Genomic DNA, 26,367 nt, shown 5'->3' with positions numbered 1-26,367 from the left:
TAATTTTACAGGTGAACTTGGGCTGAACAAAGGTCTCTATCTTTTTTAGCAATTATTAAAGTCATATTTGCCCTGGAGATAGCCCAACTCTGTCTTCTCTGATTTTAATTTTCTCATTCTGGAGAACTTCCAGCTATGCATTGTCTATTCCATTTCATGAGTTTCTTTTCATAATTGGTTGTATGAAGCAGTTGCCCATAACTCCAGTGTCATTCTCTATAAAGATGCAATTATTCTTTTTTGTTAGGAGATGATGTATCTTTGGAAATGCTCCTTGAGCTCTCTGTCTTCTGATTTTCTCCAGCCTTCTGATTTTTTTTTAATGTTTACTTATTTATTTTGAGAGAGAGAGAGAGAGAGAGAGAACAGGTGAGGGGCAGAGAAAAAGGGAGAGAGAGAATCCCAAGCAAGTTCCAAACTGACAGTATGGAACCCCATGCGGGACTTGATTCCACAAACCGTGAGATCATGTCATGACCTGAGCCGAAATCATGAGACAGACACTTAACTGAGTCATCTAGGTGCCCCAGCCTCTGCTTCTTAAAGCAACTGCATCGTGTTCTCAGGCTGCCCCTTTTCCTCTTGAGTATGACAGGCTCCACACTGTACTTGTCCTTGCTTTGCAATGTTGGTGGTACAGAGATTTTTTTTTTCCTTTAATCTCTGAAAGTGTGTTACTAAATTGTTTTTAAAAATTCTTCTGTATACTTGTGATATTTCACAGATCTCTGAATTTGCATCATGTTCTTTGTGTTTTCTTACATCTTAGGTTTTACCACCACAAGCCATTTTTTCATTAACTTTTATCTAGTCAGGTGTGTTCAGATATAATTTACATTTCATCAGCTCTTTCAATGAGGTATACCTTTCCATAAAATTTGCCCTTAAAAAATTTTTTTTTAATGTTTATTTATTTTTGAGAGAGAGACAGAGTGCAAGCGGGGAGGAACTGAGTGAAAGGGCTACATAGAATCAGAAGCAGGCTCCAGGCTCTGAGCTGCCAGTACAGACCGTGAGATCATGACCTGAGCCGAAGTCAGATACTCAATCGACTGAGCCACCCAGGTGCCCCAAAATTTGCTCTTTTAAAGTATACAGTTCTGGGGCACCTGGGTGACTCAATGGGTTAAGCATCTGACTTCAGCTCGAGTCATAATCACACAGTCCATGGGTTTGAGCCCCGTGTCAGGCTCTGGTCTGACAGCTCAGAGCCTGGAGCCTCCTTCAGATTCTGTGTCTCCCTTTCTCTCTGCCCCTCCCTTGCTCATGCTCTGTCTTTCTCTCTCTTGAAATAAATAAACATTAAAATTTTTTCAAAAAATAAAGTATACAGTTCAATGATTTTTAGTATTTTTATAAAGTTGTGCAACCATCACTGGCATTCATTTCTAAACATTTCATCATCCCAAAATGAAACATGTTCCCATGAAGTGATTGTTCCCCATCCTTTTATCTTCCCTGCAGCCCTTGAGAACCACTAATCTACTTTCTGTCTTTGCATCCTGGACATTTCATATAAGTGGGATTATACAATAAGTGGCCATTTGTGCCTAGCTTCTTTCACTTAGCATAATGATTTCAAGTTTCATATATATTCTAGTATGAATCAGTACTTCATTTTTTTATGGCTGAATAATATCTCATTGTATGGACATACCACATTTTGTTTATCCATTCATCAACTGATGGATATTTGGGTTGTTTTCACTTTTTTCTATTTTGACTAAAGTGGTTATGTACATTGATGTACAAGATTTTGTGGGGTCATGTTTTCAGTTCTCTTAGGCACATACTGAGGAGTAGAATTACTGGGTCATATTATAAATATACACTGAACTTTTCCAAAGTGGCTGCATCATTTTACATCACTTTCACTAGTGTATATGGGTTCTAATTTCTTCGTGTTTTCACCAATGCTTGTTACTGCCTTTCTGGTTATAGCCATCTTAGTGACTGTGAAGTGATATCTCATGTGGATTTCATATGAATTTCCCTTATAACTAATGATTTTGAGCATCTCTATTATTTATTTATTTATTTATTAAATTTGCATCCAAGTAAGTTAGCATATAGTGCAATAATGATTTCAGGAATAGTTTCCAGTGATTAATCCCCTATGTATAATAGCCAGTGCTCATCCCAACAAGTGTCATCTTTATGCCCCTTGCCCATTCAGCCAATTCCCCCACCTATAACCCCTCCAGCAACCCTCTGTTTTCTATATTTAAGAGTCTCTTACGTTTTGTCCCGCTGTTTTACTAGTTTTGCTTCCCTTCTCTTATGTTCAACTGTTTTGCATCTTAAATTACACATATGAGTGAAAGTATATGATATTTGTCTTTCTCTGACTAATTTCACTTAGCATAATACACTCTAATTCCATCCATGTAGTTCCAAATGGCAAGATTTCATTCTTTCTGATTGCCAAGTAATAATACACACACACACACACACACACACACACACACACACACACACACCACATCTTTGATGGACATTTGGGCTCTTTCCACACTTCGGCTTTTGTCGATAGTACTGTTATAAACATTGGTGTGCATGTGCCCCTTCATAACAGCACACCTGTATCCTTTGGATGAATACCTAATAGTGTAATTTCTGGGTCATAGGGTAGTTCTATTTTTAATTTTTTGAGTAACCTCCATCTGTTTTCCAGAGTGGCTGTACCAGTTTGCATTTCCATCAGCAGTGCAAAAGGGTTCTTCTTTCTCTGCACCCTCACCAACATCTGTTGTTGCCTGAGTTGTTCATTTTAGCCACTCTGACTGGTGTAAGGTGGTATCTCATTGTGGTTTTGATTTGTATTTCCCTGATGCTGAGTGATATTGAATAATTTTTCATGTGTCTGTTTGCCATCTGGATGTCTTCTTTGGATAAAGAAGCTTGAGTTTATTTTATTTATTTATTTAACAATTTTTTTTAATATTTATTTTCTTAGAGGGAGAGAGAGAGAGACAGTGAGAAAGAGACAGCTTGAGTGGGGGAGGGGCAGAGAGAGAGGGCAACACAGAATCTGAAGCAGGCTCCAGGCTCTTAGTTGTTAGCACAGAGCCTGATGCGGGGTTCCAACATATGAATTGTGAGATAATGACCTGAGACCATGACGGATGTTTAACTGACTGAGCCACTCAGGCACCACATTTTGAGTTTATTTTTGTGTATGGTGTAAGATTGTGGTCCAGGTTCATTCTTCTGCATGTTGCTGTCAAGTTTTCCCCAAACCATTTGCTGAAGAAACTGTCATTATTCCATTGGATATTCTTTCCTGCTTTGTCAAAGATTAGGTGGCTATGCATGTGTGGGGCCATTTCTGAGTTCTCTATTCTGTTCCATTGATCTGTGTGTCTGTTCAAGTGCCAGTACCATATGGTCTTAATGATTACAGGTTTGTAATACATATTGATGTCCAAGCCATCAGCCTGCCAGGTGGCACCTCCCTCCCAAATTTTATCTCAGCTGGGACTGTCTTTCCATACCCCTCATTTCTGAGGGCCCTGTGGCTTGAGCCCACTCCAACCCTTTGGGGGAGGGTCTCAACAAGCAATGCCTGTGTGCCAGTTTGCTCCCGGGAATGTTTGTACAATTGCAGTATTGCAGAGGTTGAAAAATTCTGGCTGGGTGCTGTCTTGCCCCAGAAAAAGTCCGTGCAATTTCATGGCAGTAAAGGTTCAAGGATTATGGTAAATCGGAACATCTAGCCAGCACCAGATTTCACCACCCCCTGGCATCTTTCCTCCAATGCCAGCAAACGTGACTATTCTTCGGGGTCCATTGGGATCTTTGCCTGTGGGGAGACCATAAGGCCTCTACCAAATGCTCTCCTAGCAGGGGAACCGCTTCTCCCTGTGTGGCCTTTTGCCTCTTTGGACCTCACTGCCTGCTCCTGGGGATTTGCCCCTCCTGCTGAGCACCACCAGGTATTGAGCTGAGGAATTTTCCAGTCTGCTCTCCTCTGTTTATAGAGTCCTTATGGTATCAGCCCTGTCTTTTCTCCTCTTCTTGTTCAGTCACTTGAGGGTTCTTCCACTCTCTCTTTTCTCTCCAGTTACTTCTGGGGGGAGTGCTTTTCCTGTACTCTCCCCCCTTTGTCTCTTCTCTCTTCTCATAAACAGCTCCCTACCCTCCATGCCTTCTCTCTCCCCCAGTTCATCTCTCCCTGCCACTTACCTTTAGCTTAAGTTATGCAGATTGTTGTTTTATTCCTCAGATCAATTTTCTAGGTGTGCAAAAGGGTTAGCTGCATTTCAGAGATGAGAGAAGCCCGCTGCCCCGCCATCTTGGCCCCTCCCTCCCAAAGTCTTGAGCAAATTTTAATCACGAGCTTTTGTTTACTCCTTTTTTAAAAAATTACTTTCTTTAAGTATACTAATTAACTTTATCCAGATTATCCAGAAAATTCAAATTTTCTCGGTCTTTATTTGTCTGAACTTCCTTTGGAGTTCTAATGCCTTTCTAAGATTTCTAAAAATGATTTAAAAATTTTAAGTTTATTTTTAGAGAGACCACTAGAGTGCAAGTGGGGGAAGAGCAGAGAGAGAGGACGAATCTCAAGCAGGCTTTGTACTGTCAGTGCAGAGCCTGATGTGGGGCTCTAGCTCATAAAACATGAGACATGATCTGAGCTAAAATCAAGAGTCAGTCACCCAACTAGCTGAGCCACCCAGGAGCCCCTAAAAATGATTTTACTAGTCATCAACTTGTTGGCTACTCAAGAATCACCTCTGGATTAAAAAGGGACATGAACCACCATCTACAAAGCTGTTACAATGAGAGGCTTCCAGAGGATTTTGTGATTATGAGGCCTGAGTTTTAATTCTCCTGTAGTAGTCATAAGCATTTAGATACACAGTGTCATGGATTGTTTGACTTGCCCTCTTCATAGCTGGAATGTATTGTAGTACTTCTACATTTCTTTCTTTTTTTTATCTTAATTTTTTTTAATGTTTATTTTTGAGAGAGAGAGACAGAGACAGAGTGCAAGCAGAGGATGGACAGAAACAGGGAGACACAGAATCTGAAGCAGGCTCCAGGCTCTGAGTTGTCAGCACAGAGCCCAAAGTGGGGCTCGAACTCACTGTGAGATCATGAGATCATGACCTGAGCCAAAGTCAGACACTAAACCGACTGAGCTACCCTGGTGCCCCAACAACTAGTTGTTGTATAGAGTCCCACACGATAGTCTAAACTCTCTTGGGGAATTTTGGCCCAATGAAGTCCATTTCTCTGTTTTCAGATGTTTTCTTTTCCTTCCCATTTTCTTTATTGACTGTTGGTTTCAGTTTCTAGTATTTTTTGTGAACAGTTTCTTGTTTTCCAGTGGTCCCATGGTTTCCTTCTAGTAGCCTAGCAAAGAAAATATGCACCTGACACTAGATCCAATAATGAACACCTTCCAACTTTAAAGCACTGTGTTTTTCAGGTGTTCTTCCCACTCTAGGATGATTGACTGTGAAGTTGACCTTGAACTGCTAACCTTGTACATTAGTAGAAAAGTCACTAGTGGGACTGGAAATATCAGAGTCTAGGTGCTAGACCAGTAAAATAGGAGGGGCTGTGGGAGAATGGAGTGGACTGGGTAGGGAAGGAGTCTGAGACTTGGTTTTGGACCAATTACCTGGGGGGCAAGGATGATATTGCATGGTTAGAAGATTGCTTATTGGCAGGATCTAGGATGATAAAGCCAATAAGGATAAGACCAAGAGGAAGAGAAGCAGGAGGTGGGCCTCCATCATTTTCCCCCTCGTTGTCACTTATTTTGGTCTCTCATCCTAACCATTCTCTTTTTATCCTCCTTCCTGACCTACATGCCATCACAGTGGGGCCTTTCCTTGCTCCCCATGCAGGACTTCCTCACTGAAGCGTCATTGGAGTTGTCTGTGTCCCTTATTTCTGAGAAATTTCAATGCCATTCTTTCCTATTTTCTGTCACACAAAAACATATACTTCCCTGTAAATATTTTTGTGAAACTTCAGGCCAATGGTCAAGGGGAGATATCTTTACTTTAGAAAGTGACCTTGCTATGAGCAGAGAGGAAATAGACAGTAGATTCTGATTTTCTCTTCCTAATACATGTCCTGCAAATTTATTTTGGTTTTATTCCACTGCATCCTTCATTTTCATATTTGGTAGAACCTTGCCACATAATCCCTATTCATCTCTTGGTTTGCTGAAATTCAGTGTCTAGTGCTTTAAGTTCTCAGAAGATATGTTCCCTGAGTTTTTTTTTTTTTTTTATTTAATATTTATTTATTTTGGGGACACAGGCAGAGTGCAAGCAGGGGAGAGGCAGAGAGAGAGGGAGACACAGAATCTGAAGCAGGCTCCAGGCTCCAAGCTGTCCGCACAGAGCCCAACACGGGGCTTGAACCCACAAAGCACGGGATCATGACCTGGGTTGAAGTCGGACACTCCCCAGGGGCCCCCTTGAGTTCTTATATATTTGAAAATTCCTTGTTGGTTTTATCCTTGAATAACTGATTGAGTATAAAATCCTTGGATATCACTTTTTTTCCCGGATGACTTTAGTGCTCCATATCTTGCAACATTAAATATTGCCCATCAATATTTAATGACAGCTTGATCTTCCCCTTATGAGTGACATGTTTATATTGCATCAATGAACCTTCTCCTTTATAGTCGTCAAATTTGATCTGGGTATATTGGATGTTGTGTTTGCCCCTCAGATAGTCAGGTAGGTTAAGAATGGTCTCCCCCTCTCATAGTTAATGCAGATCATTTTGTTTTGTCCCTGTTTTTAATTTTGGCATTTCAAGTCAAGAGAATACTCCTTCCCACTAATTGTCTTCCATCATGTTATTGAACATGGTTCCTTAAATGCTGTTTGTTGTTTTAGGCTCTTTTGGCGAATATGGCTGCCATGTTTGCAATCTACCATGGTTCTCATGGGCTGAAGCATATTGCTAGGAGGGTACATAATGCCACTTTGATTCTGTCTGAAGGTGAGTCATTTATCTGTTTAAAAACTTTCGAACATAACAAGACTGATAAACCTGAGTAAGTAAAATAGAAAACTCACTGTATGTACAATACTGTATTCAAAATTAAAAGTCAAATAAGAAATTACTTCAACATCTATGATATACTGAGTGTTAAAAATTTTAATATGGATTTTTCTTATCCCTCAACCCCATAAACGAGAGGGATGATCACTCAGAGAAAAATGACCAAAGATCATGAAGCATAAATTATTTTATTTATTTATTTATTTTAATATTTTTATTTTTTGAGAGAGAGATACACAGTGTGTGATCAGAGGAGGGGCAGAGAGAGAGAGAGGGAGACAAAGAGTCTGAAGCAGGCTCCAGGCTCCGAGCTGTCAGCACAGAGCCTGACACAGGGCTCGAATTTGTTAACTGTGAGATCATGACCTGAGCCATCTGAGCCACACAGATGCCCCAAATTTTAGAAGAAATACATGTACAAATCAATGGCCAATAAACATATGACATTTCAGCCTCACTATTAAGGAAATGTAAATTGAAACAATAGTGTTTCTCCCATTACTTTGGCAAAGATTAAGAAGAATGCTGATGTTGGTATAACTTTTATGAGGCCTTTTAAAATATGCCTACATTTGGGACCAAAAATTCTACTCTTAGAAATGTATCTAAAGGAAATAATCAGGTGTCCATTGAAACATTATTTATAATACCACAATCTTGAAAACAGCCTAAATGTCCAAAAATAATTGATTCACTCTGGCACATGCATACATTTGAATATTACACTGCCATTAAAAATAATGATATAGTTATTGATCTGTAGAAAATAAAAATATTCATGATATATTAAATTTTTTTAAAGTGTAAAGAGATGTATGATATATCACACATGCACACATACACACATACATTACAGTTCTAGAGGAATACACACCAAAATGTAACCCACGGTTATTCCTAGATGGTGATTATGGTGATTTTTCTTTTTATATGTATTTATTTCATAATACTCTCTACTATAGTAATAAGCATTTAATTTATTTACAAAAAAAAAGCAGTTACCAAAACACTGGCTAAGACCAGAAATAGACAATGGTTAGAATTTACCTCTTTATTTCTCTGTGGAATGCCAAGAGCAGAGGAGCAGATCTCTTTGTTGGGGACTGGTGGCTCTCCTATCTTATCTAGGTCTCAAGCGAGCTGGACATCAACTCCAGCATGAATTGTTCTTTGACACTTTGAAGATTCAGTGTGGCTGCTCAGTGAAGGAGGTTTTGGACAGGGCCACTCAGCGGCAAATCAATTTTCGGCTCTTTGAGGATGGCATGGTAAGTAAAACTTTTCCATTTCTTTATATATTCTCTAAGATTTCATAACTTTACTCACTAAAAATTTTCTTCTTTATTTAAAAACCCAATATTTAAATTTTAGGCACAATCTACGTCTTACAAACAATTTTGTTTTCCAACTTTGAACATTGTGACCTTCAAAGGATAATTCATTCTTAGCTTTCCTTAAGACTTTATGTTTTCATGTATGATACTCCTAGGCACATATTTTGCTCATAATACTCTTCCTAGTATGACTGTTGAAGTATGGTGTCATACCCAGTATGGTGTGATAAGCACCTTAATGAAGTAAGTTAAAGGAAGAAAAGGATAAGTCTATCTAGCATCAGTAGGGGTGACCTGCAGGCATGAGACTGCTGGGGTCCAGAAATGGTTCATAAAACCTAAACTAAACTAAACTAAACTAAACTAAACTAAACTCGTCTAGTCAACTTCACCTACGGGCCAACTTGGGTATAATGGCACCCTGATAGTTTGAAACAACTGAGAGTTTTATCTAGCACCTTCTTCCCTTTGACCTCTCTTGGGGTTCCTCCACTGATCTTGGAGTTTAGGACTGATGTTTTCCCTTTAATTTTCATTTCTGCAGCTTGGTATTTCTCTTGATGAAACAGTCAGTGAAAAAGATCTGGATGACTTATTGTGGATCTTTGGCTGTGAGTCATCTGCTGTAAGTAAAATAAGAAGATACATTTCTCTCAATGAGTATTTGAGGTGTTGTCCAAGATAGCTGTGCCTCTTGTGATTCCAAGTGTGAAACTGGGTGGACTGCTGTTAAAAATTATGCCACTGACCATCCCCTATAGCTAGTGGTCACTGCTGTGGGCCCTAGCTAGGAACTGGAAGTCAAGCTAATTTGAAGGATGGTTAATGGTGTTTAATTCAAACTGTCCCAAATGGGGAATCATGACATTGGTGTCCTGGTTATGTCAATTCTGGGAAAATACTCATTCATGTAACATATTTATTGAACACCTAATATATGGCAGGTAGTATGTTAGGCTCTGAGGACTCTGTGAATCTAAGATGGCACCGTTAATGACCAGGAGGCTGAGGCTGGAGAGGTTCCATACACTTGGAAACTATAAAGGCTTAGAGGCCAAGGATTATAGTGAGAACTAGACACAGTACAGTGTGACTGAGTTGATTTCTGAAACAATGAAATTGCAGGGCCATGTGAGGAGAAAGGTTACACTTGCAGGGATAAAAAAGAAAGTGGTCAGTAGTAATAGGTTCTGTCCTGGTTGCCTATGCACTCTTTAACAAGGGACTTATCTAGAGTATTAGATAACAAATATAAATCATCAAAGAGATGTCACACTGTTCTTTTTTAAGCCTTAAGTAATAAATAAGACTGAATAACCCATATTCTGTCTAGAATTCTGCATTAAATTTAACCACAGGTATTTGTTCCATGCATTTAAGGAATACTTATGAAGTATCCACTGAGGGCTCTAGATGGCTATACTATCAGCCTGAGGCAGAATGAAGAACAAGACATGTATTTATATATTCTGGATATTAACCCTTATCAGATATGATATGGAAACATTTCCTCCCATTCTGTGAGTTCTTAACTCTCTTGATAGTGCCTTTGATATGCAGAAGTCTATTTTAATTAAAGTCCACTCTATTTTTTCTTTTGTTACTCAAAAGCATGTTACTCATGCTTTTGGTGTCGTATTTAAGAAACCAAAATCTAAATCCAAGGTAATGCAGATTTGTGCCTATGTTTTTCTCTTAAAGTTTTATAATTTTAGCTTTTAAATTTAGGTTCTTAGTTCAGTTTGAGTTTTCCTATATGTTGTAAGATAAGGATCCAACTTGATTCTTTTGCATGTGGATACCAGTTTTCTCAGCCTTATTTGAAGAGATTGCCCTTTCGCCCATTTTAGTGCGTGTATTTTATTAAACTTGTTGGCAAATATAAAAGCAGTGTCAAGTGAGAATCCTTACTTGAGTGGTATCATCATAACTTTTTTGGATAGCACTTTAAAATAACTTCCTGGAACTTGCTTCATTACTCAAGGAACATGCAGGAGAAGTTTTTTGGTGCAGTGGGGGGCATAAAAATTGTCATATTTCCTTTTTATCTGAGGCAGAGGTCAACAGACTTTGAAAATAGTGCTCTGGACAATGGCCACAATTCATGACTCCTGATACCTTTTACCTAACCATGACAGATGCCAGGGAGGTGGGCAGTGGTAGTAGATCTGCAGTGCTTTGTCAGAATGCATGCTGAGCAATTCAAGGCTTGCTTCCCTTCCTTTACTCTGTGGTCTCTCCATGCAGGAGCTGGTTGCCGAAAGCATGGGTGAGGAGCGGAGAGGTATTCCAGGGACTGCCTTCAAGAGAACTAGCTCATTCCTCACACATCAAGTGTTTAACAGGTTTGCTTGGGTGTGAGACTTCTGCATTGTGTACTGTGGCTCAGGAGTACAATAGAGAGTGGCTTCTGAATCCACCTGTGAGATGGATCTGGTTTTTGTAGCTCAGCCATGGCTCACTAAGAAACCATTGCCATAAGGATTCCATTCCTGATTGTGGCAAAGCCACCTGTTGCTGGCTCTGCTCCATTGGAACTGTAACCCCTAACCCACTTACTTGTCAGGAAGAGGGGAGTTTGGATGCATAGTTGCCAGGCTGATGTTCATACCCAGGAACTCAACATCCTCTTTTTCCTAACCTGACCACAGGAAGCTTCTTGTCCTGGTGCATCCCTGAGGTTTGTGGGGGTTCTATGTCCTTCCTTCTGGCACTTTGTTAGCATGTTGGCTATGGCTCAATTTGATCTGTAGTTTGAAGGTAGATCTCAGTGTGTCTTATCTTTCAGGAGGATGTGCATGGACTCTTAGCTCATTATAATGGCCCAAATCATGTGTTTTGTGTTCATAGCTATCACTCAGAAACAAACATTGTCCGATATATGAAGAAATTGGAAAACAAAGATATTTCCCTTGTTCACAGCATGATTCCACTGGTAATTGTTGCCTTTTATTCCTGCTTCTATCTCACGCCTGGTTCCACCTCTTTGGGTTGCAGCTGATATGCTGCAAGAGGAATGAAGGGGTGGCCATGTTGGGAGATCAGAGGGATAAGAGGAAATCATTAATGTGATATATTTTGGATGTGCTTCTTAAAGGGGTCCTGCACCATGAAGCTCAACAGCTCATCTGAACTCGCAGTAAGTAGGAGGTTTTCTTAAAAACTTTTCTTAGGAAGGAATTTAATAGGAGCAGTGTTCTAGCTTGTACATAAGTGGATAACTAGAGAAAGCTACTGGGACTGTGATTTAGTAACTGTCTAAATAATTCTTTACCTGGTATTCAACAATCTCAGGACAAACCCTAGTTTTATTGCGACTTGGTCATTTAAATTTATGAGTAAAATTATTTTTTTAATTAAAATAAACATTATTAATTAAATTAATATATGTAATTAATAATTAACTAATATTAAAGTATTTATGCTTTCCCACCCCCGTTATTTATTTATTTGTGTACTTTTTTAAGATTTCATTTTAAGTTATCTCCTCATCCAATGTGGAAATCAAATCACAACTCCGAGACTAAGAGTCATATGTCTACTGAGTGAGCCAGCCAGGTGCCCCTCCTATTCCCCCTTTTAAATCTGCATTGTAAAAAGCTTTTATCAACTTGGAGTTTATTATGCTCAGTAGAATTTAGAACCTTAAGCCTTCTTTCTAGAAATACCAGAAGGGTATGGACTGGAGGTTTTCATTTATTTCTTATATCAACGGAAGATTTGTGTAACCTGATCATGTAGTTGGTAAGTATCTCTACTAGGCTAGGATCCATTTTAGCAAAACTATCTTCCTTTTTTTCCATACGACAAATGACATCAGGCAAAGGAAATCATGTTATATTGTTATTAGAAAGGTTTTCCCCATTTACTTTGGTTTATATCTTGTTCTGCTCAATGAAGACAGAATAATATAGGTGCTGTATAAGAGTTTGAGTAAACCTTACCTGCAACAACTCATTGTATTTCATGGATATAAATATATTTTGTTCCTGAAAAGATAGAAAAAGTTTATATTTTTGTGTAAGTTCCCTTTCTGGGCTTTTGTGACCCACTTGTAAAATGATGGCAGTAACAGTATTTATCTGTTAAGATTGTGGTGAGGTTTAAATGAATATATTTAAAGTGCTTAAAACAGTGCCTAGCACATAGTAAGCACTCTTTGTGTTAGCTATTACTATACTCATCATCATCATTAAAGTTAGTATTGGTAATTACTATTACAATATGTACATATGCATGTGTCTTCTACCCCATTGCTCTTCAGCCTATTACATGGAAGGAGTTTGCAAACATCCACCCGTTTGTGCCTCTGGACCAAGCTCAAGGATATCAGCAACTTTTCCGAGAGCTTGAGAAGGACTTGTGTGAACTCACGGGCTATGACCGAATCTCTTTCCAGCCTAACAGGTAAGAGATTTCTTCTGTCATTTCATCTATCTCATGTGGTATAACACCCACTCCAAAACTTGGAAGCTTGAAAAAACAATTTATTATTTCTTACTCTGAGAGTTGAGTAGACAGTTGAAATCCACTGGGGCGGATGGCTGGAAGGTCCATTGTAGTCACATTCACATAGCCAGAAAATTAGTGATAGGCAGCTGGCTGGGAGCGCAGCTGAGTGTGCTGACCTGGGTCTTGGTTCTTGCCCATGTAGACTTCTCCATGTGGTTGCTCGAGTGTCATTCCTCCTGGAATGTTGTCTGGGTTCAAAATGGAGTGTTCCATAATGGAAGAATGTGGAAGCTGCAAACTCCTTAAGGCTTAGCCTCTGAAGTTTCACAGAGTCATTTCCAGATGCTATGCTATTTATTCAGCAAGTGACAGAGTCAGCTCAGTTTGAATGCAAGAGTGGATGATACATGGGTGTGAATGTCCAGAATTGAGGTTCATTGTGGGCCGTCTTTGGAAACTAGTTACTACATCCACCAATGACATAGCATAATAATTAGAATCAAGTATACATTAACTCCTAACTGGAAGCCACGTCTCAATCCAGTAGGGTCAGGAGACCCTAGATCCTGGTTCCTTCTGTCACTAACTTTGAAAGTTCCCTGCCAGGGGTGCCTGGGTGGCTCAGTCGGTTGAGCATCTGACTTCGGCTCAGGTCATGATCTTGTGGTCTGTGAGCTCAAGCCCCGCATCAGGCTCTGTGCTGACAGCTCAGAGCCTGGAGCCTATTTAGGATTCTGTGTCTCCCTCTCTTTCTCTGCTCCTCCCCTGTTCATGCTCTGTCTCTCTCTGTCTCAAAAATGAATAAAACATTAAAAAAAAAAAAAAAAAAAAAAAAGAAAGTCCCCTGCCCGCCTCTGGCCTCTGTCTCCTTATATGTAAAGGATATGTTTTTGAAGAGTGATATTTATATATTTATTTATTTATTTTTAGCACTCTAATTTTATTTTTTATTATTTTTTTTAAATTTACATCCAAACTAGTTAGCATATAGTGCAACAATGATTTCAGGAGTAGATTCCTTAGTGCCCCTTACCCATTTAGCCCATCCCCCCTCTCACAACCCCTCCCGTAACCCTCAGTTTGTTCTCCATATTTATGAGTCTCTTCTGTTTTGTCCCCCTCCCTGTTTTTATATTATTTTTGTTTCCCTTCCCTTATGTTCATCTCTTTTGTCTCTTAAAGTCCTCATATGAGTGAAGTCATATGATTTTTGTCTTTCTCTAGTTTCACTTAGCTTAATACCCTCCAGTTCCATCCATGTAGTTGTAAATGGCAAGATTTTGTTCTTTTTTGATTGCCTAGTAATCCTCCATTGTGTGTGTATGTATATATACACCATATTTTCTTTATCCATTCATCCATCGATGGACATTGGGCTCTTTCCATACATTGGCTATTGTTGATAATGCTGCTATAAACATGGGGGTGCATGTGTCCCTTTGAAACAGCATACTTGTATCCCGTGGATAAAGAATAACAGTGATTTTTAAAAGCAGAGGGCTCTAGCAAAATCTCCTGGGTACTTGTTAAAGATACAAATGTCTGTGTCCCTCTCCAAACCTACTAATCATAATCTCCAGCAGTTGGGACTAAGGATCTTTATTTTTAAGAAGCAAACAAGTGATTCTGATCCCTTCTGATTTCCAATCTGGAATCCACTAGGTTTGTGAACTGTCTTCATGGGAATAGATACATCATAGATGGATAGGCAGACAAACACTACCAGCAGGAGTCCACATTTTAAGTATCTTCAGAAGAGTTGTGTTTCTGCCGCTGGCTTTTCTACCTTCCACTACTCAAGTGTTAATTTTCCACCAGCAGCCTCAACACTGGCAACACCTAGGAGCTTGTTAGAAATGCAGACTTTGTATTTCAAGATACAAAAATCAAATGATTTTAAAACTGAGACATTTATTTTCTGACTCTATGCAACAGAAAATAATCAGATCTTAGATACAGCCAAGCCCCACCTCCTGTTTGGTAAGATAGGGTATACAGCAAAGCCATGCACTCTGTAAAAACAGTATATCCTATAAAATACAAACCTTTTAGGAAGGGGGCATATGCAAATGAAAGGACACAGAGATCTTTTAATAATAGCCTCTGGAACCCTGATTTTATAAATAGGAAGGAATGATATTCATGAAAGTCAGGCTTCATGCCTTTTTTAAAACATCATCATCCGGCCCCTCTTCCTTTTCAAAGGAGGAAAGGAAACTGAATGATTAGCCTGAAGAAATAATACGTTAAATAAATATTGAAAGTGAAGAAATTTTGCCCTCTAGTGATGGAATATGATTACATCTTCTGTGGATTAGTAATTTTTCAGGATTATTTTAAATCATTAGCTTTTGCAGCTAATTGAGGGCCAAAACAGGATTCCCAGAAGTCTGACCTACAAATGAGGAAGTTTGCCTTCCCTTAATAAAATGGTTCCCAACCCTGCATAAAAATTACTCATGTGGTGCGTTTATAAAAAGATCCTGATGATCAGATCACAATCACAAATTGAATCATAATCTTAATAGCAAAAGAGGGGTAAGGGAAGGGACACAGGCATGAGTAGTTTTTTTTTTTTTTTTTTTTAAGTTATTTATTTTGAGAAAGAGAGAAAGACCAGGCAAGGTTAAGAACTACTCTCTTAGAAGTTTCTCTGTCCTGCTCTCCTCATATGATTGGCAGTGAGTTTCATTACCCCATTTAAGTTGTGCAGAAAATAAAGAGATCATTATCAAGATGCCTTTCCTGTCAGTGATGCCTCCTTACACTACAGAGATTCCCAGGTGTAACACTTATTTCTAGGAGCTGATTTGAAAGTGAGAGTAGCTGTACCCAAAGTTGAGGCTTAAGATGAGGGATATTTCTGGTTCTTAGCAGAGGCTGCTCTGACAGGTGAGGAAATGCCCTGCTCTTTTGTTGGCCCTTCTATCAAGGGCCATGCTTCCAGAGATGAAAGTGATTTGATGTCTTAATTTGAGGAAAAGAAGAAGGGATGCACCATATATTCTATATGCAAGAGATTTTATTTTTATCTTGCTATGACACTATCTTGGTTTACTTGTGCTAAGCTTCTCTCCACAAGTGAATTATATTTTCAGGTCTTATAACCTATGTTTGAAGTATTATAATTAGTCTACCATAGGGTTAACTGTTATTTATCATGATTTATTGCTGGCTAGTGACCAATCCAAGATGCTGATGTAGGCTTCATATTTATTGTAAGAAGTTTTCTTGAGTGTTCTGTACAGAGGAAGAATTTGATGTATCGTGTCAGCCACTGAAATTATGCTCATAAAATAAAGGGTGCGGTAGCAATTATCAAGAGGCTGTTACAGCAACTCCTCGGCACCTAGGAAGAGACAAGCCACATGCACTCAGGGAATCACAAAAAACTGTTTATTGCACACCAGTGCTGGCCTAGCAGAGTCACCTCCAAAGGCTGAGCCCCAACTTTGGGTCAGTCTCCTTTTATGGCTGGGGATGGTAGGGGGTTGAGAGACAAAAGAAAAAGGGGAGGGGTCCTTTATCAGTGGTGCTACACAGGTAGTTGGTGGAGGCAGGAGGCAAACAAGATTACAGAAGCCAAAAGTATGCAAGGGGAGTATCCAGCCTCATCTGGGGTTATCTGGCTGGCCCCTTTTATCTTGTTTTCCTTCTCAAGACCACTTCTTGGTGTTTTCACTTATACCTAATTGGAGTTGGTCAGTATGTCTGTAGACTAGAGTCTGGACACCAAAATATATCTAAATGTTTCCTTTCCCTGGCACCTGTGTGGTTCAGTCGGTTAAGGTTAAGCGTCTGGCTTCCGCTCAGGTCATGATCTCACAGTTGGGGAGTTTGATTCCCTCATTGGGCTCTGTGCTGACAGCTCAGAGCCTGGAGCCTGCTTTCTGTGTCTCCCCCTCTCTCTGCCCCTTCCCTGCTCACACTCTGTCTCTGTCTCTCTCAAAAATAAATAAAGACAAAAAATAAATAAATAAATAAATAAATAAAGAGTAAATGGTTCCTTTCCTTTTTTGTTACTGTATAATATTTATTTATTTATTTCAAGTTTATTTATTTTGTGAGAGCGCAAGCGGGGGAGGGGCGGAGAGAGAGGGGGCAGAGGATTCAAAGCAGGCTCTGTGCTGACAGCAGGGATCCTAATGCATGGCTTGAACTCACAAACCATGAGATCATGACCTGAGCTGCATTTGGACACTTATCCAACTGAACCACCCAGGCGCTGCTATTGTATACTTAAAAGTTAAATATGGCAAGAATTTTAGGAAGTAGCATTAGTAATGTTTTGCAACTCTAAAAGTTTTTTTTTGTGGTAAAATAAACATAACATGAAAATTTACCAATTAAAAATTACATTTTTAAGAGTACAATTCAATGTCATGAAGTACATTTATATTGTTTTGCAACCATCAACACCATCCAACTCCAGGACTTTGTCTTCTTAAAGTTCTTTACCCATTAAACAACAACTCCCCATTTCTGTGTTACACCAGCCACTGGCTGGTGCTTTTATTTTCTGCTGCTTTTAACTTTACTACTCTAAGTTTGTCATGTAGGAGGAAACACATCATGTTTGTCCTTCTATATCTGGCTTATTTTACTTAGCATAATGTCTTTATATCCATGTCTTTATCTTGTAGCATGTGTCAGCATATCCTTTTTTTTTTAAAATATTTTTAAATGTTTGTTTATTTTTGAGAGAGAGAGAGAGAGAGAGACAGAGCATGAATGGGTGAGGGGCAGAGAGAGAGGGAGACGCAGAATCTGAAGCAGGCTCCAGGCTCTGAGCTGTCAGCATAGAGCCCAACACGGGCCTTGACCTCACTAACTGCGAGATCTTGACCTGAGCCCAAGCTGGATGCTCAACTAACTGAGCCACTCAGGCACCCCTCAACATATCCTTTTTAAGGCTGATCAATATTCCACTGTATGTATATATCACATCTTGTTTATCTTTTCATTTATTGATGGACATTTGTGTTATTCCCACCCTTTGGCTATTGTGAATATTGTTACTATGAAAATTGGTACATACATCCCTGAGTCCCTGGTGTTAATTCTTGGGCTATATGCTCAAGTGTGACATTGGATATATGGTGACTCAGTTTAATTTTTTGAGGAATGGCCATACTGTTTTATATATCTATGCAGAGTTATAGTTCAAAAGAGGTAAAGAAAAGAATAGGTATCTCAAGGTGGTAGAATTTCAATACTTTTTGTCCTTATCCTTTTTTAGATTACGAAAAACCTTTTTAAACCATGATATATGTTTAATATATAATCTAAAAAGAAGTTAATTCAAAAAAATGAAAAGAAGTTAATTTTATTTGGGGGACATGTGTATTATGAAATAATTAAATGCAATGTAAGACGCTTGCAGATTCATTTCTAGCCTGGGTCTCCTGATCTCAGAGGATTTCTCCGTCAGCTGATGGCATGATGAAGCCAGCTTCGAAGCTTGCCCTCGGGTTGGAGGCAAATCATATACTACCTCAGTTTTAGGAGCAACTCAGTACTCAAAGTGTGAAAGGCTCATAACAAAGGGAAAGGAACCAAGCTCTGCAGAAGAGAATAATATTGAACTTGAAATACAACTCTGGTTCTAATAGGCCTGTGTAAGAGAACTATATTTTCAGGGACAAACCTGAGTGTTTCTGCATATATGGCCCTGACTTCTATACCTCATCTTTGCTGCTAGGCCCTTCAATAGTGTCCAGATCCAGTACACTTCTATCTACATTATGCTTACAGGAGGCTTTTGTTCCTTCTCTAATAGTTTATGCCTGGATATAGACTTGCTTTCTTGTCAGAGGATTTTTCTCTGAAAGGAAATTCAGCAGTTCAAAGTTGTAAGGATAGCACCCACAATGTGTGGAGGCCTCCAAACCTCTGTTATATGGCTTCCTCCTTAGTGATGATGTAGGCATCTGTCCTATACAGCAAGAAAGCAAATGCTATGTTATTGATCTGAGTGAGGTTTAATTGAGGAATGGCCAGTGATTATAGTTGATAAAGGATTTTATTATGATAAATTGTGGCATAAAATCTTTTGTTCATGTGACTAAACCTTTATTAGGTCTATTTTCTGGGATTCCTAAGATCCCCAAGGTGTTTAAAAGACTTGAAACAAAAATGTCAAGAAACTTGTCCCCCTTTCTCCTATTTATTTGCTCAATCTACAAACCTGGAGAGCATTTCCAGTTTGGTGAAGAAAATCGCCATAAAATATTTAATTACCTTTCCATTTTCCATTGTGCCCAGTGTGGCTTGCTTTGACTTGTTCCCCATTACACTGTGACACTCTTAAAATCATTCAGCAGCTCACAAATACACTCCAGAAATTGCTGGGTAATGTAATGCTGAGTAATGTAATGTTTGAGGCACACAGTAACAGTAATTAACACCTTCCACAGATATCTAATGTGAAATACAATCTGGAATTACTATTAGCTCCTTTGGCTTATAAGAGTGAATAAGTTGCTTTTGTCTTTAAAAGCAGCAAACTATGATCTTGAATGTAGATTGAGGCTGGCAGTTGCTTTTCCAGAATCTCCAGGAAGGTTCTTCTTCTTTTTTTAAGTTTATTCATTTATTTTGAGAGAGAGCAAGCACAAGTAGCGGAGGGCAGAGAAAGGGAGAGAGAGAATTCCAAGCAGGCTTCACACTGTCAGTATGGAGCCTGACTCGGGGCTTGAATTCAAGAGCCTTGAGATTATGACCTGAGCTGAAACCAAGCGTCAGAAATACTTAACCAACTGAGCCACCCAGGCTCCCCTTCCCTGGAGGTTCTTAAATAAAGGTGTATAAACAGGGCATAATCTATGGATCTCAAACTTTATTGCACATGAGAATCACCTGGGGGAGCTCATTAACTTGCTAGCTTCACAGCCAGAGTTTGATTCAGTAAGTCTAGTTTGGAGCCTGAGAATTTTGCATTTCTAACAAGTATCTGGATGATGCTAATGTGCTGTTTTAACTACCATCCTGGGAAAACCATTGGGGTTACAGAGATTTATAGTCCTGGCTGTATGTTAGAATTACTTGGGGAGACTCTGAAGAATACTGATGCTCTTCTCACTCCACAAACTAGTTGCATCAGAATTTCCCCTTACGGTGGAGTTCAGGAATCAAGGTTTTTAAAACTCTTCCTGGGTGATTCTAATGTGCATCACTGAGGTGTGGAAAGTGTGTTGCCCTGAAAGAACACCAAAGAGGAAGGTTTAGTTAGATGATTAATATCTTCCAGTGGACTGAACTTTGAAACTGCCCTTTGAAGACTAAGTCATGACCACCATGTGTGTATCAGGACAGTTTACAGTAAGGAGAATCAAAACACTTGATGGTTGTTACCCCCCACACCCCCATTCTTGAGCTCATAATTGATTAATTAGCTCTAACATGACTGATACCATTGATAATCTCTGATAATGCTTTCCTACTGAGCCTGATGCAGCTTCAGAACCCTCCTATCAGAGAACTCCAGGAAGCCAGATATCAGAGACCTCTGGTCAGAGACTGATTTCCTAAAGAAGTACTCAGAACACCAGGAGGAAGAGAAAGAAGGGTGAAGGATGAAGAGAACCATCTTTGGGGACACAGAAAATAGTGAGAAGGACCTCCCCTCCCCCAATTTCCTTAACTCTCAAAAGCATATTTTGATTTTTGCAGTTTGTAAGGCTTGGAGCAGTGGTTTTTGCACTTGGTCACACCCTCAGAATTTCTGACTCAGTACTTCAGAACTTGAATTTCTATCAAGTTCCCAGGTGATGCTGATGCTTTGGAGATTTAAGTTTGAGAACCATTGCTTTAACATACTCTTCGGATGTCAGAATGGTTAGAACAGCTGGATCTATTCAGATGTTTCTTGACAGAATCTAAAGGTTAAGTATAGAATTCAGCTTAAGTCAAATTAGATATAGACTGGGGTGCCTGGGTGGCTCAGTTGGCTAAGCGGCCGACTTCATCTCAGGTCATGATCTCATGGTCTGTGGGTTCGAGCCCCACGTAGGGCTCTTTGCTGGCAGTCCACAGCCTGAAGCCTGCTTCCGATTCTGCATCTCCCTCTCTCTCTGCCCCTCCCCTGCTTGTTCCCTGTCTCTCTCTCTCTCTCTCCCTCAAATAATAAACATTAAAAATTTTTTAAATCAGATACAGATTGGTAAGAACATTCCAGAATGATACATTGAGATTTTTATTATAAGCTCATTGGAATGGAGACCCAGGCAGTGTTTGGGTACTTGAGGTAAGCAACAGAATTAGACTGATTAATATCCTATTGCTTCCAAGGTATGTTTATTGGAAAAATTGTCAGTCACCCTATTTATTCCATTCATAAGATAGGAATCAGTGCCATTTTTTACTTTATTTTCTTGGAGGTGTCTTAGGATGTTGCCATGGACTAAAGTGGGTCATTTTGAAGCAGTGGCTGTTTTGATCATCTTACTGGGATCAGTTTTACCATGTCAGTTTCTTTTTTTCTTCTCTTTTCTTTTCTTTTGAGATCGCAAGTGAGCAAGGGGACAGAGAGAGAGAGAGAGAGAGAGAAATTGAGCTAGCTCAAAGTGGAGCTCCAGCCCATGAACCATGAGATCTTGACCTGAACCAAATTCAGATTCTTCCCACCAGGCATCCCACCATGTCAGTTTCTTAGCTAATGTTTCACTTGGTCACTTCCCAAGCACTTGACAGTGGTATTATTAAAGTGTTTGGTTGAGGGGAGTTTGACATCAAAACATATATCACAGGGGCACCTGGATGACACAATTGTTTAAACATCTGACTCTTGATCTCATCTCAGGTCATGATCTCACGGTTCCTGGGGTCAAGCCCTGCATCGGGCTCTTGCACTGATGGTGCGGAGCCTGTTGGGATTCTGTCTCTCCTCTCTGACTCTACCCAGCTTGTGCTTTTCTCTCTCTCTCTGAAAACAAATAAATAAACGTTAATTAAAAAAAAATTATAAAATTTTAAAAACCATATCATTAATAGTGTTTCCTTTTGGAGAGTTAGATGGGGAAGAATGGGAGAAGGTTGCTTTTTTTTATATAGATGCAAGTTTTTTAAACACATGAATGTTTTATTTTATAATAAAAAACTTTCAAATCCACCTATGAATTAGGTGACAATACCCAAGGGAGGCTTGCAGCAGAGAACAAATCAGGGTTACTCCAGGTGAAGGGTCACCACTATCACTGGAAAATCTGTGACTGTCCCACTTCTTGGGTCATTCCCTCCAGATTATGAAGTCCCAGGCTGTGGGAGTTTCCTCTATGCTGTGATTGGGTCACATGTTCAATAACTTGTTAATGGATAGTGATTGGGAATGTTTGCTCCCTTCCTACTTCTTCTTCTTTTTTTTTTTTTTTTTTAATTTATTTTTTGAGAGAGAGCATGAACGGGGGAGGGGTTGGGAGAGGGGGGAGACACAGAATCTGAAGCAGACTCCAGGCTCTGAGCTGTCAGCACAAAGCCTGACGTGGGGCCCGAACTCACAAATTGTGAGACCATGACCTGAACTGAAGTCAAATGCTTAACTGACTGAGCCACCCAGGCGCCCCTGCCTACCCCCCCAATTTTTAAGATAAAAACCTTCTTTAAAAAATTTTTTTTACGTTTACTTTTGAGAGAGAGAGAACATGAGCAGGGAAGGGTAGGAGAGAGTGGGAGATCCAGAATCCATAGCAGGCTCCAGGCTCAGAGTCTGATGCAGGGCTTGAACTCACAGTGAGATCATGACCTGAGCTGAAGTTGGACTAGTAACCAACTGAGCCCCCCAGGTGCCCCCAAAATTCATTCATTATCTTAACCCATCTTTAGTTTTATGCTTAAGGAGTGCTAAGCTTTCTACCTGTGACTACTCACCATGAATGTTCTCCACAATCATCTGTATGAGCAGGCCTTATTCCTTCTTCATCATTGATTGTTAGATCATCTGCAGTCATATTTCTAACATCTAGCAGAAGTCTTTAAGTCTCCCTTGGGATTCATCTTGTGTGAAGGTCCAATAAAAATTTGTTCCACAGGTCTAAAAACTAAACCTTTCCAGGTAGAACTAAGTTGCAGTATTTCTAAATCCCAGGGTTCTTAGCAAAGATGAAGGTAAAGTGATAAAAATCATTGACATTTGTGTCCTTGAATTCTAGTTCTAGTTCTTTCTAGCAAAAGAGCTGTAGTGTCACCCTGTTTCTGTCATGCCATCTTCAAATTCTACCCTCTTCCTCTCCCCCCCAAACCTTTTGCTAAGTTCACACTGACTAGCATTGCACTTAGAATTGTACACTGATACTAATAGTCTAGTTTAATCATTACAAAACTGTTGAATCCCATCAACTGCATTTTATTTTCACCTTGTGGGACATTGTCCTTGTTCTAGCTTCTTATAGTCTAAGACTTCTTATAGATTTTTTTGTGCAGTGAGTCTGTGTTTTGGAGGATGTTGTCTGCTAGACTTTGCTCATTTTGTGTTTAGCAGTACAATATGTAGCAGTTCTTTCACCAGCCTGAATATATGCCATGACTGGAGGATGTTGTTTTTCTAAGATAATTTAAGCTTATGCTTACTTGACACTTTTGTGGGTCTGAGGCTCCCCACCCACTAGTGTCCTCCTTTCTGTGGCCAACTCTGCAGATCCAAGCCACCAACCACTTCAATTTAAATGGATGTCAGAAAACCACTGTTTTTGCTGTGTTTTTTCTCCACATGTAGTGGTTTTCTGATGGACTCTCAATCTGGGTTATGGAGATAAGCAGTTATTTTTCATAATTTCCATCAACATGTGGCACTAATTCCTCTTATTTTAATAGAATCCCAATAATAAGCCTTTGTGGCATTTATTTATTTATTTATTTATTAAGATTTAAAAAAAAAATTATTAATTTTGACAGAGAGCATAAGTGGGATAAGGGCAGAGAGAGGGAGAAAGAATCCCAAGCAAGTTCCGTGCTGTCAATGCCAGCCCATCTAGGGGCTCTATCTCATGAATGGTGCGATCATGACCTGAGCCAAAATCAAGAGTCGACACTTAACAGAGTGAGCCACTCAGGCGCTCCTTATGTGGCATTTAGTTTTAAGTTGCCACATCTAGCACTTATGATCATCCGTAGGATAATGCCTCTCTCTTGGATTACTGGCTCACAGTTCCATTCTCTTTCATTCCTGTTCTGAACACCTTGATTGGTTTCCAACAAAATAAGATGAGTAGAAGTCATGAGAAAAAAATAGAGGTAAGTATAGAATCCATTTGTTGAGTCCCCTTTCCATGGAAGAAAGGATATCAATGTTGACTGCTTCGGCTGGAGATGGGAACTAAATTTTGGGGTTTTTTTGTTTTTGTTTGTTTTGGTTTTTTTCTACCAACTTTTTTGGCTATTTTATTTTATTTTCTAATTTTTTTAATATGAAATTTATTGTCAAATTGGTTTCCATACAACACCCAGTGCTCATCACAACAGGTGCCCTCCTCAATGCCTATCACCCACTTTCCCCTCCCCCCTCCCCCAACACCAACCCTCAGTTTGTTCTCAGTATTTAAGAGTCTCTTATGGTTTGCCTCCCTCCTTCTCTATAACTTTTTTCCCCTCCTTCTCCTCCTCTCTGGTCTTCTGTTGAGTTTCTCAGGATCCACATTTGAGGGAAAACATATGGTATCTGTCTTTCTCTGCCTGACTTATTTCACCTAGCATAACACTCTCCAGTTCCATCCATGTTGCTACAAATGGCCAGATTTCATTTTTTCTCATTGCCAAGTAGTATCCCATTGTATATTTAAACCACATCTTCTTAATCCATTCGTCAGTTGATGGACATTTAGGCTCTTTCCATGATATGGCCATGGGAACTAAATTTTGAACAAAGTCCATGCAGAGTACTGTTCTATATATGCTGAGAACTATATCCTACCCTCAAGGCTTACACTCTAATTGAGATAAGACAGGCACACAAAGTACTTTGAGTTCTAAAATAATTTTCAATGTACAGTGCACTTATAGGATTGTGTTATAACAGTAACAAAATACTGAGTGCATATGGGTACAATTATTATCCCTATTTTAGAGATGAGGAAACAGAGGCTAGGTAACTTGGTATTGGTGGTTTGCTGAAGCATATTCATTTTTCTGTTTCCAAAATAAAAACAACAAGTGAGCAACAACTTGTTTTTCCAAAGACAGGAAAATGGAAGACTCATGTCTGCCTACCTCTTTGGAAGAGGGAAGAGGCAGACCTCACTCAGTGTAAGTGACAAGAAACTTATTATATGTGTTAGCCAACCCTCCCTAGTTCGACAAGGGTTATGTGAAAGAAAATCACAGCTCTGAATCCTTTGGGAAGCACAATGTGCTCGGAGAAACAGTACTGCTCTCAGGGGAAACATGAGGCTCCTTGAGAGGCCAACTTGTACTGAAGTCTAATTCTGTCACTGTTGGCCATGTGGGCATGTAACACTTTAACCTCAGTTTCTTCATGTACATAATGGGGGTGATGGACCTATCATATGGGGGTATTGGGAGGATTAAATAAGGACCAAATAAGATGATGTAAAATGCTTTAGTGGCAACCCCCACAACAAGGGCTACCATTTCTCTGTACTCTGTGCAGAGTGCCTGTTAAGTAGGAAGTGTTTAATTAATGGAGCAATTTATACTTATTATTACTATTACTTAGCTAATCTACCCTATCCTATTGCTTTGCAAGTCACCACTTTCTCTTTCTCCAGCCAGCCTATAAGCCCCAGATGCTTCCCTGTTATCTCTCCTGACCTAAGTCCTCAATTCTGCTGTTTCCTAACACCAGACCATCAGTGTCCCCACAGTAGTTTGAAAACATTTCAAATCCAACTGGTTTTGTCCTGGTGTTCTCTCAAAATAAAACAAACAAGGAAACAAAACAAAACAAAACAAAACAAAAATAGTGTTCCAAATTTTATCTTTTGGTTAAAATTTTTTTTTTTATAATGTTCATTCATTTTTGAGAGACAGAGCATGAGCGGGGTAGTGGCAGAGAGAGAGGGAGATACAGAATATGAAGCAGGCTCCAGGCTCTGAGCTGTCAGCACAGAGCACATCGTGGGGCTCGAACTCACAAACTGCAAGATCATGACCTGAGTCAAAGTTGGACGCTTAACCCAATGAGCCACCCATCACCCCTAGCTTTTAGAAGTTTTTAAATTTAGAAATTTATCTTATTCTTACAACTTGTACTTTTAGAGTGTTATCTCAGTATTATGGGATGATTAGAATGGATGAACACCCAAACCACTGGGTCTTCTACAGGATTAAGGGATGGTATAATTGTGCAAGATAGAGGAAATAACCACTTTGGGATTTAAAAACCTATTACTCACTTCCCTTTCCTTCTGCAAAGACTACTGAGAACATTAAGTAACAGTTTATGATTGACTCAGTATTGCTCATTGGACTGTTATTAAGTGTGCTCTTAAATTGGTGTCTTCAAGGATTGCCTAGTTGGGTATGGGCAGCTTCTAGCTGCCACATGCATGGGGGCATGGCAAAGTTCACCTAAGAATAAAGGACTATTGCC

General features: G+C 39.5%; 1 protein-coding gene across 2 annotated transcripts in view; it reads left to right on the top strand.

The window, feature by feature from the left end:
• Positions 1 to 26,367, top strand: part of GLDC (glycine decarboxylase) — a 98,824-nt gene that overhangs the window by 42,795 nt on the left and 29,662 nt on the right. For both annotated transcript variants that reach the window (XM_042964732.1, XM_015544919.2), the window contains exons 9-15: positions 6,873 to 6,978; positions 8,170 to 8,309; positions 8,920 to 9,000; positions 10,623 to 10,720; positions 11,226 to 11,310; positions 11,473 to 11,514; positions 12,640 to 12,782. In XM_042964732.1, coding sequence (XP_042820666.1) covers positions 6,873 to 6,978; positions 8,170 to 8,309; positions 8,920 to 9,000; positions 10,623 to 10,720; positions 11,226 to 11,310; positions 11,473 to 11,514; positions 12,640 to 12,782 — 695 coding nt within the window. The remainder of the gene's footprint in view (positions 1 to 6,872; positions 6,979 to 8,169; positions 8,310 to 8,919; positions 9,001 to 10,622; positions 10,721 to 11,225; positions 11,311 to 11,472; positions 11,515 to 12,639; positions 12,783 to 26,367) is intronic.

The sequence above is a fragment of the Panthera tigris genome, chromosome D4, assembly GCF_018350195.1.
Source record: "Panthera tigris isolate Pti1 chromosome D4, P.tigris_Pti1_mat1.1, whole genome shotgun sequence".
Taxonomy (NCBI): Eukaryota; Metazoa; Chordata; class Mammalia; order Carnivora; family Felidae; genus Panthera; species Panthera tigris.
The sequence above is the reverse complement of the archived record's forward strand: the minus strand, read 5'-3'. Positions and strand labels throughout refer to the sequence as shown.